Genomic DNA, 18801 nt, shown 5'->3' with positions numbered 1-18801 from the left:
AGGATTCCTTTCATTTATCTTCTTATGTGTGATTTGATGTTTTGTCTGCTTTTTGTATGTCTTGTTTGTTTCTTTAAATGTATAACATCAACTGCGGATGCAAATTAGCCTTTTGGCTAAATCGGACACATTAACATCATATTGATGTTAATTAGTGTGTGTTGTCCCTGATAAATAAATGAACAAAGTACAGTAAAGTAAAGTAAAGAAAGCCCCAGAAAAGATTTTTTTGGGTCAAAGTATATATGACACATCATGTCGAAATTGGTTATAAAGCTTTCAATAATACTTGTTGCCCAACATAGAAATGAGAAATTCTCTGGAAAAATCTGTATTACTGCTGCACTAACCTGACTTAAAATGACATTCAGCTTCATTTACAGAGAGCACTTAACAAGAGATCATGTTTTTACTGTCTTATCTTTTACTGCCTCGCCTCGCCTCGACTTTTACAGTTTCATAACCAGTGGAAATTACGTCCTCAGCTGTGTTACATGTATTCTCCACTACTAACAAACTATTTCAGGCCGATGTGAAATCTAAAATTTCCCAGTGATTGCAAAGTCATGACTGCTACTACTCCTGTTATTACCTTTAGAAACCTCCCATTCAATTTGTAAAACTGTTATTAGTTTGACTTTCTTACTATTCACTTGCTTATTGATGCTAGTTAAAAAATGAGTGGTCATCCATCAGCATGTCACACTACCCAAAGCTTAAAAAAAACATCCAGGAGCACACACATCAAGCCGTTGTGTATAAGAGGTATAACAGTCATGAAATTTATCATAACTTGATTCATAGCAACATGTATGAAAGAAAAATGAAAGACACACTTGTCTTTGTCTGTAGCCATATACATAATATATATGCACATTTGTACCACACGTTTCACAAATTTCAAGATATTTCACAACAACAGCACCAAAGAGCTTTTGATTGATTCCTCAACCCCGCTAATACATTCATTCATTCATTATTTTCCAGATATACTAATAATCTATTAATTACAGAAGTGAATAATTTACAATAAAATAACAATTTTAAAGGTACATTTCTCATTTCCAGTACTTTTATACTACAATAATTCCATTCAGTCTCCACATGCATCAGTCTGCCTAAATGGCTGTGGATTTTGAAAGTTTCACACAGGAAGTAAAGGTTATTATATTGTCTTAATGATTGAAAAACCTGTTACCGTCTTAGTGTTCAACAAAGCAAGCAGCTTACTAATGCTGAAAAGCTCTTCTTTAGGGCTGCCCCCCTTCAGCCACTCATTCCTGCGCTCACAGTATCTCCTGCACGGGATAGAAACTGTACACAAAAACTCTGAAAACTCACAGTGGTATTAAAATCACAGACAAAAAATAAAAACAAATAAAGTCAGGTACTGCATCTTGAAGACGAAAATGCCACAAAGTGAAGACTTTTGTTGAAAAATGTTCCAATCCTCACCAAACCATTGAGAAAACAACACTGAACAATTGAACCATCATACTGTATGACAACACCTTCTCTGGATTATGTTTTTGTTTGGGCCAAACTTAATACAAACAGATACACAAAAGATCTTTTTGTAAGCTGAATTTTCGCAAGGCATCTGCATAAGCAACTTCAAATGCAACAGGTTTTGCGCTGGCAGCAGCCTTGCAGTGACCTTCAAGCAGAGGCACTTTTCCCCCCCCACCCCAGATTCTATGTTGAGATACTGGCCTTGCTTCTTCATTCATAATGCTGCATTTAAAAAGTTTTCTCCGTGGATCTCACAAACTGTTGCACAAACTCGCTTTCTGTCTCTACAACTACTCACTGCAGTGACGTGCATCTACCCAACACAATGAAATAATAAAACACACTTGAGAAAGGAACCATCACTTTACACTTTCTGTCATCAATCCAATACTTCCCTGCTATACACTATGTTCTGCTTTCCTTTCAGCAGTGGAGCTTTTGTAGTGTGAAGCAGCCATATTCTCTGGGCTCCTCTGAATATTGTCATTTTGGATAAATAGATAGGACTAAACAATTGTTGAACAGAAATCTGAAAGATCCTACAATAATCTTTTCAGAATGTGTCTCTCTAAACCTGTGTAACAAAGTCCTATATGAACATTTTGTGCAAAATCTTTCCACCATGGCCCTGTCTTTGTTAGATGAGCTTGTGTAGGTCTTTGTTTTCTTCTTTGTACAAGGCGCCAGATGTGCAACTAGATTACATGACCTGCTACAGAACATGACACAGACAGATGAAAGAGACTCAGCAAAACAAACACAGTAAAAGCCAAGAAAACAACCAAAATGTGTCCAGAGGAAACATGAATCCTTCTATGTAAAAACAAAGGATCATTCCAGAATTTTCTTGTCCATGGATTCTTTGCCATTGGTCCGCGAGTAAGGCTCGAAGGCAGAGGAGCTCAGGTAGCGGGCAGAAAGTTCCTGCAGGTTGCCAGCCAGGGAGCCGGCCATGGACAGGGGGTTGGAGGAAATGCGGGTGGCAACACCACTGAGTAAGGAGGGCATGGGGAAGCTGAAGAGGCTGTGAGCTGCCGGTGAGCTCTGCAGGCCTGCCACTGTCCCTGAGCTGGTGACGGCGGGTAGAGGAGGGCTGCTGCCCGCCGTGCCAGTGCTGCCGCCACTGCTGCTGCTGCTGCTGCTGCTGCTACTGCTGCCGTTGCTGGCCATGGCCATGGAGGGAGGGCGCAGGGCAGAGCTCAGCGTGCCGCTGCCGCAGTGAGGCAGGAGGCCCGGCAGGCCAGAAGGTGTCAGCAGCCGGCCCTGCTCAAGCAGTCTGAGGACACTGCAAGTTGCTGCTGTTTCTGAAACCACTGAACGCAGCTCAGAGTCTTTCCCCTGGTCCTTCTTCTGCTTAGTGCGCCGGTTCTGGAACCAAACCTTTACCTGTACACGCAGACAGATGACAGAAAGATCCTTTTAAGACACATAAATGCTTATATATAGTTCATAGTTCATGTATTATTATACATTGCCTCTATGGGATAGGTTACAGAACAAAAATATTAATTCAAAACTCACTTTGAAAAAACTTCTATTGTTGTTGGTACAGCAGTAAAAAAAACTGTCCCGCAGTATTTCACTTTCATGGATACTTGCTGTATAAAGGCCTAAGATCATAGCATAGCATTAATCTGATAATCTCACTATTTGGAGATAATTGCACTATGAGCTATACAGTACAACAGTGTGTCTACACAGATTAAGTTGATTGCTTTTTCCCCAGCGCTTTTGTTCGCAATGTGGTGCCTGTCCATCTCCCACCCCGCATACTACAATATACACTGTGTGTATACTAACCACTGTATGTATGCAGGGATGCTCATTCACTCAAACACACACGATCTACAAGGTAATGATTTGAGACTGTGATTGATCAAAAGCTGCAGTGATTTCATTAAGTCATAGGGAAGAGGGCACTAGCAGTTAATTCAGTCAAAACTTGCTCAGACAGCCCTTCATATGTAAAACACTTCTTAACTTTCTCAGCCACTTACAGCACAAAAGATTTAAGCAGCAACTGAGATTAAAATAGTCTGCTTCCTGCAGGAATGTTGCAGAGATTTAAAACCTCTGCATTTTCAGAAATTATATAGAACTAATTACAAACCAGAAAATAAACAATTAACAACAATTAACAATTAACAACATTGCTGGCATTGTTAATCGTTTCATCATTTACGTAAACTGTTAAGTTTAAAAATCCAAATATTTCTTAGATCTGGCATCTCAAGCTTTTCTCTGTTTTATATAATTGTAAATTGATTATTTTTGGATAGGTGACTTTTTGGTTGGAGAAAACAACCAATATAAAGATGCCTATCACAAGAGATGCCTCTTGTGATAATAAATATAGTATTATTAAATAAATGATTAATTGTTTCATTGGAAAAATAATTGACATATGAATTGATTGTAAAATAGATGTTAGATGCAAACCTAATTTTGTTAGTCTACAGTATGTTGCTCTGAGATAAACTACCCATTTAAAAAAAAACTCATAAAATTTTGTCATTTGTCATCATGTAAATTTCCATTCTCTGCACTTCCAAATTCAAAATGGCCCCCTGTTCACTGTGACTTGAATCACCTGTGCCATCTTCAAGTCAGCACCATGGGATTCCCTGGCCCTGAGATGTAGGTTTAGCCTCCAGAATTCTATAGAACCACAGACAGACATTGAGAAATCCTAAATTGAAGATGGCATTTAAAAAAAAAAATCAAAGATGGCTGCCATAATTGCAAGAAATCAACAGCATCTGATTGTTTTGTGTTAGTGTTTCTTGTAGTTCCTGAAAATGTAAAGATTCCTAAATCTCCACTTAATCTGGATGAAAGATATTATTATTGTAACCAAAAATGTAAGCTCCTCCATTTGTTTCAGAAATGCTGCATTTGTTGTAAATGTTTGTCACAGTTTTAAGATTCTGTCGGAAGCATGAGCAGTGTATATGAACCATTAAAAAAGGAAAAAAACTCAATCACTATATTCTCATACCTAAAGATGGAAAAAAGAAGGCAGCCTTAGTGATATCATTGATTGAACTGCAGCAAGAAAACCAACCTTGTAATTTAGCATGTTCAATCAAGTCATTCATCTGGCTCAACAGATCCATTTAGTTATTTTGACATATCTATTGTCCAACTTCACATAGTCTTTTTAATTGAATAAACGTCAAAACCGAAACAAACACAGGGTATTTCGAAGCCACTGTTTAGCTCTTATATGAATTGTACCTATAAGTCTCCTGTAATCACACCTGATTGCTCTCGTATTGCACAAATTGTACATGTACCAATCAGCAGCAAGCTCCAAGCTCAATATGTTAACTGGTCCAATCACATTTGAATATTTTTTCCTTCACTTCAGTAGGTGGTTTAACTCTTCATCAGCTGTTAACAACCATTTCACGTCAAGCAAAGGAGCCCTGCCGCTAAATCCAATACTTTCTGTTTCCAACGAAAAGATTGCTCAGTAGGAACATCTTGTTCATTTTAGAGGTGACATTCTCAGTGCAAAGAAAACAACAAGGTGAAGCTGGTAGCTCAAACAAAGATGATTAGGTGTGCCCACAGCCAAATGCTGTCAATTCCCTAATGTAACAACCTATGAGTGCCAAGGAACAAAATGTTAATTTCACCAGGCTGTCATTAAAAGGCATTTCATCAGGACAAGAAGCAGACAATGGTAGAAAATTCTGAAGCCTTTGTCCTGCCTAAAAAGGGAGCAAAGGTTGTTCTCTATTACCTTTATGCAAGCAAAGTAACATCTTTACACACTGAATTAAGTTTTGAATTTATATGAAAAGAAAAGCAGCGACTGTGTTTGTCAAATGACAAAGAGAAATATTAAAACATTTAAATATGTAAAGTTAAAGCAAATAAAAGGGTAAAATTTACACATCTCTTATTTTAAAAAAAATCAGTAAGACAAAAACCTTGAAGTTGTCGGTTATGGTGTCATTTTGTGAGAAAAGTTTGACCTCTTGCAGACCTCCACTCAAGGTCAACCCCCTTTAACCGCGTTGAAAGCCACAACACATTAGCACCAAAGACGAAGGTGATGGCAGCGTTTGCCGTTTTGCACATTTTAAAAAAATAAATAAATAGATTAATAAAACTCCAGCTTAACATACACCAAAGCTCTGAAGCAGAGCGATGAGGTTGCCTCAAGTCTAAATCATACAGGGTAACCGGGTGACTTGCTTTGGAATCTGGTGTCAAACACAGAGTGCAAATGCAGTTCACACACGGCGGACTCTGCGTGACCTACTGCTGACCCCACACACAGACATGAGGAGGAAGTCTGCACTTTTTTTCACGGCAACTTTCATTTTAGCAGCTTTAGGCAATAACATCAAAAACCCCATAAGGTCTCTGACAAGATATAAAATGTATTAAGCAGGCCAAATGTATTTTAACCTTTACTTTAAAGGGACACATACTGCATGATTAGAACTATTTCTGTGGCTAATACTTAAAGGCCCAATCCGTGATCCAAATATAAACCAAAGGTCACACACACATTTAAATCCAGAAGACCGAGTTAATGCCAGCACTGCCACATTAACTGACAGGTTATAGAACACAAGGACTACCTTGTATTGCTGATGCTGTTAAATGTTAGTTTACGTCAGTATTGCTTCTAAAACAGGCCTATAGTTTTAATTATGATCAATAGAGAAACACAAAGTATTTATTTACATTTTTAACTTAAACTCTGTAATTATATATGTGAATGCACCTCTAAATGATGTTGTAAAATAACGGTTGTAATCAACAAAGAATAATAATCAACAAACTATATATTCATGTCTGGGCTTAGAAATGAAATTTAAAAAATTTCAAAGGTAAAATCAAAAAGCAGGTGGTTCTAATATTCCATAGCCTCAGTTTGATGTTAAAATAGATGGTAGTATTAGGAGTAAAAAGGTAGGCACAAAAAGGCAAAGAAATGAAATTCACACTACAGTTTACATGATTGCTACAAAGACATCCACAACCCTTTGCACATACTTTTTTTTTTCAGTTTACATGGAATAAATGTATAAATGTATAAAGGATTTAGAAAGGTACATTCACAATGCATACATACCTGAGTTTCAGACAGATTGAGCTGGCGGGCTAGTTCTGTTCGCTCTCTCCCAACGACATACTGGCACCTCTGAAACTCCATCTCTAACCGGTAGAGCTGCTCTGCGGTGAAGGAGGTGCGGGTTCGCTTGGGCCGGTCCAAATCCAAACCCTTCGGCAGGATAATCTCTCGAATTGAGCCTTTAGCATCTGCAACAATGAATACTTTGAATGAACTGAGCCAAAGAGCACTAAGTAACAATTAGATAAAAGATACATGTAAAAATATTATTATTATTAGAGTAAGCGGAGTAGTAGAGATACTGAGAATTCATTTTAATAAATGAATGTTATGAAATTCTGAATTGTAGAAATTTTATCCAGTAAAGTGGAAGTTTCACAATTTACTTGGAGACATATGCTGTTTGTTTAAATAATGCATTACATCAATAAGCTTACAACACCCTATGTTTTAAATAATTAAGGGAGAAAATATTAGTTGAAATTAAATACCATGGACAGAAAACACCAAAATGCTTTTCTTTTTTATGAATTAAATTGAGATATCTTTAGATATTTTTGATGAGTTATTCAAAGTGTTTAGAAATGTATACCCCTAATAAGGAAATTGCACAAAAATGTATTAAATAAAAATGAATGAAATGTGTTCCATTCATGTCTGTATGTTAACACAAAAGAGGAATTAGAACAATGTGTGTTGTCCTCAAAATTATTTTCACATCACTCCAGCCTCTGCTTAAGAGGTGAGTGCAGCTTTTTTAGAAGCTAGTATTAAATTTACCATAATTTCAAATTATGCAAAATAAAAGTAGTTTGAATGCTGCAATAAATTAATAATCATTTTATTATTGACAAGACACACATATTAAATGATTGATGTCCAATAAAATATTTAAACAGAACAGAATATATTTCTGTACATTCAAGTCAGGAAGGCTTCTCTGTCTCATTATATCCTGTGAAACTAATTCCATGTTTTTGGTGTTAAGTTATATTTATTATAGTTATATATTTTTATATTTGTTTTCATACACTCTCAGTGTTTGGCCAAAACTGCACGAAGAAAATTACATTAATTACTTTCTATGTACCTGACACTCATACATACAATTCCACATATGATTTCTTGACATTAAACATTTAATATTAAATATTTTTCTGAATCTACTTGCATTCATTTAAATATAACCAAGGAAAAATAAATCAATTGTTCATTTTAATAACAATAATAACTAATGCAAACATTTTACTTTCTCTTTCTCTAAAATAGGTATTTTGTAGATATGAAATTATAAATTTTAAAAAATAATTTTAAATTATTACTTTTGTTGTTTACAAAAATCTAGTGACAACAATGAAAAAAATCACAGTGGTCATGCGATAAGTATGGGCCAACATCAAAAATCTCTCTCTTTTTTTCCTACAACTGTTCGCTAAAAAAAAACAAGAAAACAAAACAAAAAAAAACTCCCAGGGGTCACTTTGTATTTTAAATGGGTTCCATAAATGTGAATAAAATAAAACAAAATTATAACTAACATTCAGTTTGCTATTAACTTTAACTTTAAAGTTCAGTGAAATTTTGTAATTAAGGACAATCTGATTCAACTTTCTCCACTACTGTCTGTTATTAGAGAGGCTTCATTTTAAAACTTGTTGTTAAAGGCACTCTCATTTCCCTGATTCTAAAACGGCTGCCAGGCAGTACTAAGGGTCTAACAACAGTTTAGACTATGTTTCCTCAGATGGATGTGTATGATCACCAAAGTGAGACACTACAAATTCTTAAAAAAAGCCACCAGATTTACCTCGAACTAGTATTCTCCGACAGTAGTCTGGGTCCCCTGTGCTCCCCCTGTTCTTCTCGCAGTTGTCCACGGTCCCAGAGGGGGAAAAGGAGTCCTGCTGCTCCTTGAGGAAGCTTTTGGACAAGCTGCCATGGGAGTCCTTGCCATCTTTCCCCTCCTTTAGTCCATTCTTCAACACCATCCCTTCTGTCTCTTGGTTGTACCTGACCTCCATGCTCAGCTTATCCTCTTGGACCTGCAGCTTGTCCGCCTCTTTTTTTCCTTTGTCAGGTGGAGAAAAAAAGGAGATTACGGAGAACACGGAGCACCAGATCGTCTGGATAGTGTGGGTTTTAGTTTCAAAACAGCACCTTTCAGCAGGGTAGAGTCAGCTATCTAATGTTCAGTGAAATACTTCCGTCACCCGACCAAGGAGCCCTATTATCGCTGACCAAACTCCCCTGCCCAATGATCATGGACTTCTCAGTGAAACTCGCCAGTAATTCAATGCCCCCCTTTCCTCATTACATAGACATCAGGCTGATAGATGATCTCCAAATAATCAGAGCCATGGATGCGCACTCGCTGTTCCAATTGATTACGGTAATTTTGCTGCCTCCACATTTGCGTAACCTCATGAATACACTAAATTGTTTGGGGAAATAGATCAGGTCTTGATGGAGGGGTTTGCTCGTCCCGTCCCCCTCAGTTTGCCTGCTCTCAGCCCAGGGAATCAAGACAAATGATTGGTCTCGTCTCGCAACCAAGCCTCCCTGAACCCCACATGAACGCACACAATCACAGGGATACGACTCTTCCAGACCTTAAAAAAGTTCCTGGGTGCTTCATTCTTCCATCCACAGAACACAGCCAGCCATTTTTCCCCCGACTTTTCACAGCGCACCTGATTGCCGCAGCATGTTAGCGAACTTTGATCCCGTTTCCCTTTGGCTCTCTCGCCAATCAACGGAATTCTGCAATGTGAGGATCTCACCACTACCGCTATTGTATGCAAGAGACACTGGGAGCGAGCCAGAGAGAGAGGAGAGAGAGAGAGAAAGGTGAAAAGGATAACGAACAAATCCACGTTGATCAAAATTTATGAAGGCAATGACGCCCCGGCTACAGTGAGCAGTGCACAACGCCGGGCTCTGCTTTTACAGGAATTGTGTTAAAGTTTCCTGTGTCGTCCTGTGTTCATTCAGCGAGCTACGCAGAGCAACCCAGAGAGGTCCTGGACACTAACGCCACATCCTTCAGTAATCAAATGATTGCAACCCAGAAGCCATCTCCAGCTCTCATAATCTTAACCTGCGCATTTGAAAAAGACAAAAAAGGGGAACAAAACTTGTCATTAGTGCCTAGGCTGCCTACACTCTCTCTCACACACGCATACCCCTGGAATGGCCCCTACCTCTCTCCACCACTCGCCTTCCAGCCCACTACCCACCCACCCAACCACCAACTCTTAGCTATTTTCATTGTCAGTGCAACAACATCTCTGAACACAGCAGTGGCCAGTAATCCAATAAGACCATTGATTAGGCCACAATGATTCAATTCAAACCAGTGGCCTAGTGCAAGGAACATTCTCTGGCCCTTCTTGTCACCTTAGCTGGCCAGAAGCCCTCTTCAAGCTGCCCCCCTCCCTGAGTGCCATTCATGTCTTTATGGGAAACAGAGAGGGAAAGGAGTGAAAGATGGCAATTATCTAATTGGACTATTAACAAACAATTCTGCGAGTGTGGCTGCCCGGCAGCAGTCTCGGGGTGGGTTTAAGGGCCGCATGTTGGACTAACTTTATTCACTGAGTGTTTGGGGAGCTGCTGCTTGGAGTGGGGCAGGGTCCATTGTTTGAGAAAGGTAAAAAGGAGGCTAAAAAGGGAGCGACTGAAGGGGACCTGGGCTTCTCAAGCTGTGGTGCAGAGCCCCAGCCTGGGAAATAGATTGAGGACGCAGCGTCTTGGCCTCTCAGCTACACACAATAGCTGAGGAGGAAAGGCTGATGTGTTCAGCTTCTATGTCACAAAAAATATCACACGCTCAGTGTGGCATCGTGGAAAGCATAGTGCATGTATACTGTTTATCAGCATGTACTTACACACAGTGTTCAAAGTAATATGCACAGATTCCACTGTGCTTCAAATAACATACTATTTATTTATGGAATGTAAAGCAGCTGATAAAATTTTGATCATAGTAGCTTCCTAAATCAGTCATTCCCAGCCTGGGGGTCGGTGCCCCCACTAGGGGTTATAAGATAACTGTCAAGGGGTCTAAAACTAAAAGGATGGGAAAGCAGCAAAAAGACATATTTCCCTATTTTTGCCCTTTTTCCTCTTATCTTTTCTTTTTCTTGTGAATTACTGGATAATTTGAATTATCTCAATAAAACTATTTAAAAAAATCTGTTGAACTGGTCACAACTGAAATTCATATACAACCAGAGATTGGGAGTTTCAAGTCAACATTGCTTTGTTTTGAGGCATCACATACAAACAGTAGGCACATATACTGCAGTGAAAGTCCCTTGGGTGATATGAATAGTATATTAATTACCAAAAACATCAACCAAATTTCTATTCCAGGCTTCACTAACATGATACATGCAGGGAAGAGAGCTTTCTGGGTTTTCGCTTAACGATAAAGGCTTCCTGCAGCAGGCACATTGGATCAGCTAACGGATGATGATAATTTTGTTTTGTTTTAGTCAGTCGTAGGTAGTAGACAAGACAGATTGAGAAATTGAGAATATGCAGGGAGGTGTTGAGCAGCAGCAGAAAAACAGATATCCACACTAGGCCAGAAAGGTCTAAACCTACCAGTTTATCACTGTGTATTTAAAAAGTACCAAGGTACTGTGTTACAGTAAGTCTCACCATTTATTGTTGTAAAATGTAGCTAGCGTAGTTAACCTGCTAACAGTAGCTAGTCAGTGTTAATGTGGGGATGTTATTGTTTTCACTGACCCTTTTTACATATAAAAGAATTTCTCACTGGATTTATAGTTTATGTATCATGAAAATGATCATGTGAAAAGTTAATATATGAATCTCTTAGTTTCACAAGACTATATAGAATTTAGATTAGTTATATTAGTTAAGTGGGGTTGCCAACCTGCAAGTTTCTCTGTAAAGAGTAGAACAGTTCATTCTCAGTCTACTATTTGGCTGAATTTATGGAAATTATTGATCATTAGTTTACTAAGTTGGACTTTATCAGTGATTAAGTTACTTGACAGTCTGACTCAAGAATGTGGCCTCTGAATGAACACTTACAATATGGAAATCTTTGTTGTTTAATCTTGGGCTACCATGACTAGTAATTTTGAAAAACTTAGTTAACATTCTACAGGGGCTTTCATATATACAAAGGGAATGCCCTTGTGCATAATCTGCAAATCTGTGGTATGTCAGTATGGAGACAGATGATAGTGAGATGTTATATATTTCAAGGGGGTCCTTTTCAGAATTTGGCAGAGTAGCTGCATATAGAATGAGGGACAGGATAGAATAATATACCTCTAAATGGTACAGATATTTACAATTGTTTAAAACATAGATGATTATACTTGATATGTGTATGTTTACTATATAAATGTACTTGGGATCTTTATGTCAATATATAGATATAGATACAGTATATGTGCAAATATATGGGTATATACTGTAAGTTTTATCAAAGGTTTATATGGAATTGTAAGAATGTGATTATCTCATAATATTAATATCCTGAGGATAATGTACAATTACAAGTTTATGTTTTAAAATCATACTCTGCATGTTACTTCATGCACATGTCTGTTCATTATAAAAGGTAAAATATTATAAACTGTACGTACATGATTTAGCTATTAGCTACTTTCAATCTGCAGTCGAAGATAAAAAAAAACATTGTAGAAGCATTATTTCACTTTCAAAACAGACTGCTATATGCATGTTGAATTTTCATATTGCAATTATAGCATACAATATACAAAAGATGTTGGTAATTTTTAAATGATAGAATTGATACTGTATATCCAGCATTTCTCAGGAGAGTTTTGCAGAAACTGTCAGAAATGTATTTTTCTTCCAGTATTGGCTGTATTTGAGAAATGCGTGCTTCTATAGTAACATTAATGATCGAACATCTGAAAACAGTAGTTTGAACAAAAACACAACCCTGAAGTTATGTGGCTCGAACCACTACTGTGTAGCTGTATTTTAGCAGTGGAATCACTGTAAATTTCTGGTCCTAGAATATCTACCATTTTCAGAAAACACATTAGCCATAACACTGGAATTAGATAAAGTCTACCTAGTGTCTTGACCATCTATGTATGTAAGTATAAGTTAACAGAATAGCATGTATAATGAAGCCTAATTTAAGAAATACAATTTTTTTTAACAGATTTGCAGTTGACTTTGACAGTTGCTTTGACATAATTTGTGTATTTTCTAGCAAATTTGTTATCTATTATCACTCCCAAAAATTTGATTTCAGACACTTTTGTTGTCTGCATTGTTTATCACACGTTTTCGGGTTGCCAATGACTATGAATTCAGTCTCATTTAAATGTATTAGTTAAAAATCAAAGCAACTCTTTAGAAGTATCATTATTTCAGTTCTTACTACAGCAAAATAAATGTGTATCATCTGCAAATAAAATCAATTTTGATGATTTGTAAACTTTAAAATTACCATTAATCTGCAAAAAATAAACATTAATGGTCCTAACACTGAGCCTTGGGGAACCACAAGTAACCTTTAATAATTTTGAATTAATATTATTTATCTGAACATATTTATTCCTGTTTTCTAGGTAGCTACTTAACCAAGAGTGTGCAACCTCTCTAAAGCCATATGTTTCTAAAATTTTAAGCCATGGTCAATAGTAAAAATTTAAAAAATGACATTTTTAGAGTTCAAGAAATACCTCCACTGTATATTTTTAGTTTTCTGTTGAAGTTGATATTTCCTCCACCAGTTCCATTAGTGTCAATGAAGTAGTCTTGTTTTTCCTAAAATGACATTGACCTTTTTTTTTTTTTTTACTATGAATTATTTAATAATAAAATGATACAGGAATCCCCAGTAACAGATCAGATATAGAATTTCTTCTCTAAACAAATAACCTCCGTTTTCCTCCTGTGGGAGACTGAACTCCGAGGTATTACAGCTTCAGACTTTGTTCCATCTACTCATAAATGATAATTACACATCAGCCAAGCATTATTTAATATTATTGTAAATTGTATTGTAAATCTGTGCTGCAAAATGGCCTTCATAATGTAATATACTTACAAAATTATACTGTAGTATGACACATCAGTGTTTGACTGAACCTTAGCCTTGGTAAATATGGCTGATGTGGGGTATAGCCTTGTCTTTCATCCAATCCAATATAACACAAGGTTGCCTTCAACTGAACTTCAATTCTTCCTCAATCAAATCACATAGTCTGACAAACAAAAATGCAAACGGTGAATCCACAGGGCTTGAATATATATGTGTATTCCTTCATGTGTATTTATACTTGAAGCATCCAACTTTGGAGGCAAGTGTCCTCCCACATACACACAAACAAATCCAGAGCTCTGCAATGGTCAAATGATCACCACAGGCCAGCCGTGAATCACCAGCATTATCATCACTATTACAGTCATCATTTTAACACAACAAGGCTTCAGTGACATTCTTTGAAATACTGAACAATGTGCCGTACTGTAATGTGACCCTGCTCGGACCAGTTTTCATTATTTCAAAACCGGAAATTAGAGTTGTTCTCCAAACACATTTATTCTCTGGTTAGGAATAAATGTGTCCCAGGAAATCAAATCAAACCTAAACTGCTCAAACTGACCTGACAGAATGAGGGGTTAGAATTTCAAGTTATTTCTAGGGAGGAAAATGGTTACTTTTGTTGCAGGACATGCTGAGATGCCCGCATGTTTATTTATAATGACTTCTCTTTTGCAGTAGCATACTGTGACTGTAGCACACATAAATAGTCAGTTAACACAGTGCAAAGCAAACTGAGAAACGACTATGTGGCTAATGCACTAATAAAGCTTACTGTAATTGCTATAAGTTGGCTCTTTGTGGTCCCCGTTATTAGGACCTAGAGCTACTTGGCATTTTGTGGCAAAGCCTTTTAGGTTCTCTAATACAAGGTAGGTTGCTGTGGAGAGCCCAGGCCTTGGAGAGCCTTGATGTCTGAGCGACAACATGGTAACTCAAGATGAATGGTTACATTCAAAGCCCTGCTTTACATTTACAAATGTGGTGATTATGTTCCAAAGTAAGAGAGCAAGCTGTTCTTGAACCCTCTAAATAAAAAGCTTGTTTCCATCTATGGCACAGGGCTACATTGGCAGCTGAGCTCAAAAATTGTTGAGCACTGATGGTTTTCATTGCAAGCTTGGAATTTTTCTTTTTCCCCTTTGGTTCAAAATCCTTGGTGCCTAATAAATATCGAGTGCTTGTAGTTACTGATGGTGTTGTGAAAACAAACTTTCCTACCAATTAAACTTCATTGGAGCTGTTGAAGTTTACACATTATGCGGTGGCTTTAACTCTGAGCAGTTTTGACAACTGAGCTAATAATTGGGATTAATTGTTGTGTGTGTTGGTTTCTGCTGTAGGAACCCTATGTTCTCAGGCCAGTGACAACTCTATTGTTAATAGGCACTGAGAGCTTCCAGATCATCTGTTCAGCTAATGTGCTGTAGACAAGGCAAAGGCTTAGGCTGTATCAGTGCTGTGGCGACTGGACCAGAGTGTGCAAATGTATAAATGTCTATGTTGGAGGTAAATCTAAACAAATCCAATGAAAGGTCTCAAACCAACAACAAATCGATCTACTTAAAGTATTCTGTGTCTATCAAAGCCTAATATATCTTATTCCTCTGTGTCATAGAGTTCCATTGTTGTCCAAAAACTATTAAAAACACATTAGTGAGCCACACTGTTGCACTGGGTGACATGTTCCTTCATTACCATGAACACATTGTAGTTTATTTTGACTCAATACCACACACACACCATCCTGCTGCCAGAAATACTCACTAGAGCACCAAATGTGGATTCATCCGCCGCTGATAATAGTCCCAAACACATGCACTATTACCACCTGAGTAATGTTTTGCTAAAAACTACAGTGCCCAGCTGTTTTAGGAAATTACATAACCCTTTTGTTAGCCTACTAGCAATGCCTCATGATGGACTACAACACATGTTGCTTCTCTTGTTTGTCTTTTTTTAAAATCTGCCAGAGCAGTGCTTCATCATGATGTCAGTCAGTGTCATGATGTGACACTGCAATGATTTGAAGACTCTACCAAATTTCCTTTTGAGCTCTATTAGGTCAGTTGATACTGCATGGGACATCTGTGCAAACAGTGCGTGTTTTAAGAAAATGAAAACAAATGGACTCTCTGGACAGTAAATTGTATAATCGCAGTGGTTCCAGCCTTTATTTTCCTTATTGGCTGTCAATGATAATGAAATAAACAATTATATTGCTTTCCCTCAAGGTTTGGTGTTACATCCAAACTTTTGATTTGCTCAGTGTAGTTTTAGTAAGGTTCAATGGGCATTTGTAATAGGCAGTCTGTCTTTAAATATGCTGTCCACTGCTCTCCTTCACTGATATCACGACTTAAGCTCTTTTACTTAATTTTAGAAATGTCCACTTTCTTTGACCCCCCCCACCCTCCATCCCCTATGTTTTGTTTTGTTTTGTTTTGTTTTTTGTGCTTGTGCTCTTATGGCAAGAAATAAAGAACAATTGTAAAATCATTCTTCAATATTTACAAGTAACATGTAGTTAAATACAAGGTTTGGGAGTTTTATAAGGCAGCTAACGTCATCATCTATAGTTTCCTAATTAGCCCAGTTTCCAGCAGCTTGGCTCAACCGGTTCTCACTGCATGTTTTCCAGGCTTAAATCTTACATCAGCAAATTGTCTTATCTTCTAACATTATAATGTGGAACAAAGACATTTTGTGCAGAAAATCCTTTTGTTGATAGAAATGTGACTAATGTATAGCTCAGGGGTCATTTGTATTTATGGCAGTACATGTAATTTTGTCCTTTAAAATATCTCACTGCTGTTGTACTAATCTGCTGTTGACAATACAATATTTTAAGTGTGACATACCAGACAGCCTAAAACCTGCAACAAAGCCTTAGCAGTAATTGATTTTTTTCTGTACATTCTCTGTGAGTAGTTTTAGATAACACTCTTTTGTCCCACAGACAGCGCCTTGCTGTAGTAATTGTCACAGGTGTAATTTGAGCAGTTCTTTGTATCTCTGCAACAGTTACATCCCCATTGGCAGTCGTACTGTGCATCGAGACTAAAACGTGCGGGGAACAATGGAAAGCATCATAAAAGCTTTGAAAATAAATCATGTTTTTTCTTCCCTTCTCTCACCACTCAGCCCACCATTTGTCAAACCACAGATGGATTTTTTTTTTTTTTTTTTTATCAGGGCAAATCTTTTGGGAGTGTTTGGAAACACGGTAGGCTTGACTCTGAAGCCGTGTTGCTCTCTGTTTAACCTCATTTTAACTGTATTTGATGATAAAGAATTATAGCAGATTATTCCTGCTGGGAGCAGTAGCGATTACAAGTAGCATACAGCTGTTGAACAGTAGCCTCTAAGAAACCAGCATGTTGGGAGTGAGGACCTATGTACTGGCATTGGACCAGTCACTCTCAGTCTCTTCCTTTCTCTCAAATTGTTTCTTTCTCTGTCTCTGCAACAAGCTCAGGGAATGAGAGCACAAAATGGCACAGTTTCACAAAGAATCAGTATATAATAACTTATGGAATGCTCAGAGAAAAGAAATATTTCAGGCATGAATTAACAAGCATTAGAGTGTTATCCTTTATTTATCTTATTGTCAGCAAATCCCATGAAAAGCCAAAACAAGTAATGTGTTAGTCTGTCTATCAATACCTTCTGACTTCCCTACTCTGTAGAACTCAGCTCCAAGCCCAGTGGTTCCTACTGAAGGCGTAAATCTTTAAAAACAGGACACAAATATATCATCTCTATTTTTTTTTTATTTTTTTTTTTAAAAGGCTCAGTAATTTTGTATAGCAGCTAGTCACTGTAGACTTTATCACACATTACTCAAGCAGGAGAAAAATAGTGCATTTTTTGGGACTATTTTCAGCAGCGGATTAATCCACATTTGATGCTCTAGTGAGTATTTTCAGCAGCATGTGGAATTGAATCAAAATAAATTCCGGTGTGTGTGTGTGTTCATGGTAATGGAGGAACACGTCAGCCTTATGCTGAATCCAAATAATTTAACATTTATACAAAAAACTAAGCTAAACTTAACTAAACAGGTGTGGCAGCATTTTTGTTGTTATTTGATAAAAATTTAATTTTGTAACATTGACATAGAAAATAGGGCTTTCACCACTAATAGATGTGGGGTCAGGAAGGTTCAGAACCACTGATTTTGTGAAGCAAATGATGTTAGTGTTAACATGAAAGTACGAGCCACCACTAGCTTTTAGTAACTGATTAGCTATTACACAAATTAAATGTGTTTGTGAAAGGACTTAACAGTTGACTATATTACTAAAATGATTGTAGCATGTTAGCTACAGTAGCTAACACAGTGAATTTATATGAAGACTAAATAGGATTGATGTACCAGTTGGAAAAAACTACGAAAGAAAGAACAAAAAATTTTACTTTACGTGTAAAGTCAATTTTTATTTACATAGCCCAAAATTGCAAATCACACATTTGTTTCAGAAGTCTTTACAACCTGTATCCACTATCCTTACACCCTTGATTTGGATAAGGAAAACCTCCCAACAAAAGCCCTTTAATGGGGAAAAAGGGGGAGAAACCTTAGGAAGAGCAACGGGGGAGGGATCCCTCTTCCAGAGCACAAAGACATGCAATAGATGTGTGTGTACAAAATGGACAGAAACAACAATAGTAAAGTTACACCATGGAGAAAAAGAATGATAATATTTGGTAATTAAAGTGCAAAAAGAAGATGTCAAGCAACTTCCATTGGCCCCCGAAAGCCCCTCTTTAGCACGAAGACCTGAACAGAGGACAGACTACACACACACACACACAAATACTGTAAGAGGTAAAGCTAAAAGGACATCATTCACACACAGAGACAGAAGAGTCAGATGGATGAAGCTGTTAATTGCAGACAACACAAGCTATAAGAACAGTTTTTATGAGATCTCTCTGCTCTTCCATGAAAATATATTGATATTGTGGATGCCTGTCAGTTACAGTACAACATATTTTCTTGGAGGATGGATCATTTTTACGCAGCAGGCCTACAGTATGTTTCCAGTAAATCGACTGCACACTGCAAGTTAAGCAATTATAAGGTGGTGAATGACTTAAGCAAACACAGCTGCACAGCAAA

General features: G+C 37.4%; 1 protein-coding gene across 1 annotated transcript; it reads right to left on the bottom strand.

The window, feature by feature from the left end:
• Nucleotides 1-2343: 2343 nt before the first annotated feature.
• vax1 (ventral anterior homeobox 1) lies at nt 2344-8628 on the bottom strand. Its single transcript, XM_042434348.1, has 3 exons — nt 8415-8628; nt 6608-6795; nt 2344-2898 (listed from the first exon to the last, which is right to left on the bottom strand). Exons 1-3 carry the CDS (start codon nt 8626-8628, stop codon nt 2344-2346), a joined length of 957 nt encoding a protein of 318 aa, XP_042290282.1.
• Nucleotides 8629-18801: the final 10173 nt, after the last annotated feature.

The sequence above is a fragment of the Thunnus maccoyii genome, chromosome 14 (genome assembly GCF_910596095.1).
Source record: "Thunnus maccoyii chromosome 14, fThuMac1.1, whole genome shotgun sequence".
Classification (NCBI taxonomy): Eukaryota; Metazoa; Chordata; class Actinopteri; order Scombriformes; family Scombridae; genus Thunnus; species Thunnus maccoyii.
This window is presented reverse-complemented; position numbering and strand designations above follow the sequence as displayed.

Bases quoted from the DNA above. Each gene is read 5' to 3' on its own strand.
- vax1 (XM_042434348.1), bottom strand. From the start codon at position 8,628: ATGGAGGTCAGGTACAACCAAGAGACAGAAGGGATGGTGTTGAAGAAT. The intron at 6,796-8,414 runs GTAAATCTGGTG...TCATTGTTGCAG, and splicing joins TCGGAGAATACTAGTTCGAG to ATGCTAAAGGCTCAATTCGA. The intron at 2,899-6,607 runs GTATGTATGCAT...CTGCGTGTACAG, and splicing joins TCAATCTGTCTGAAACTCAG to GTAAAGGTTTGGTTCCAGAA.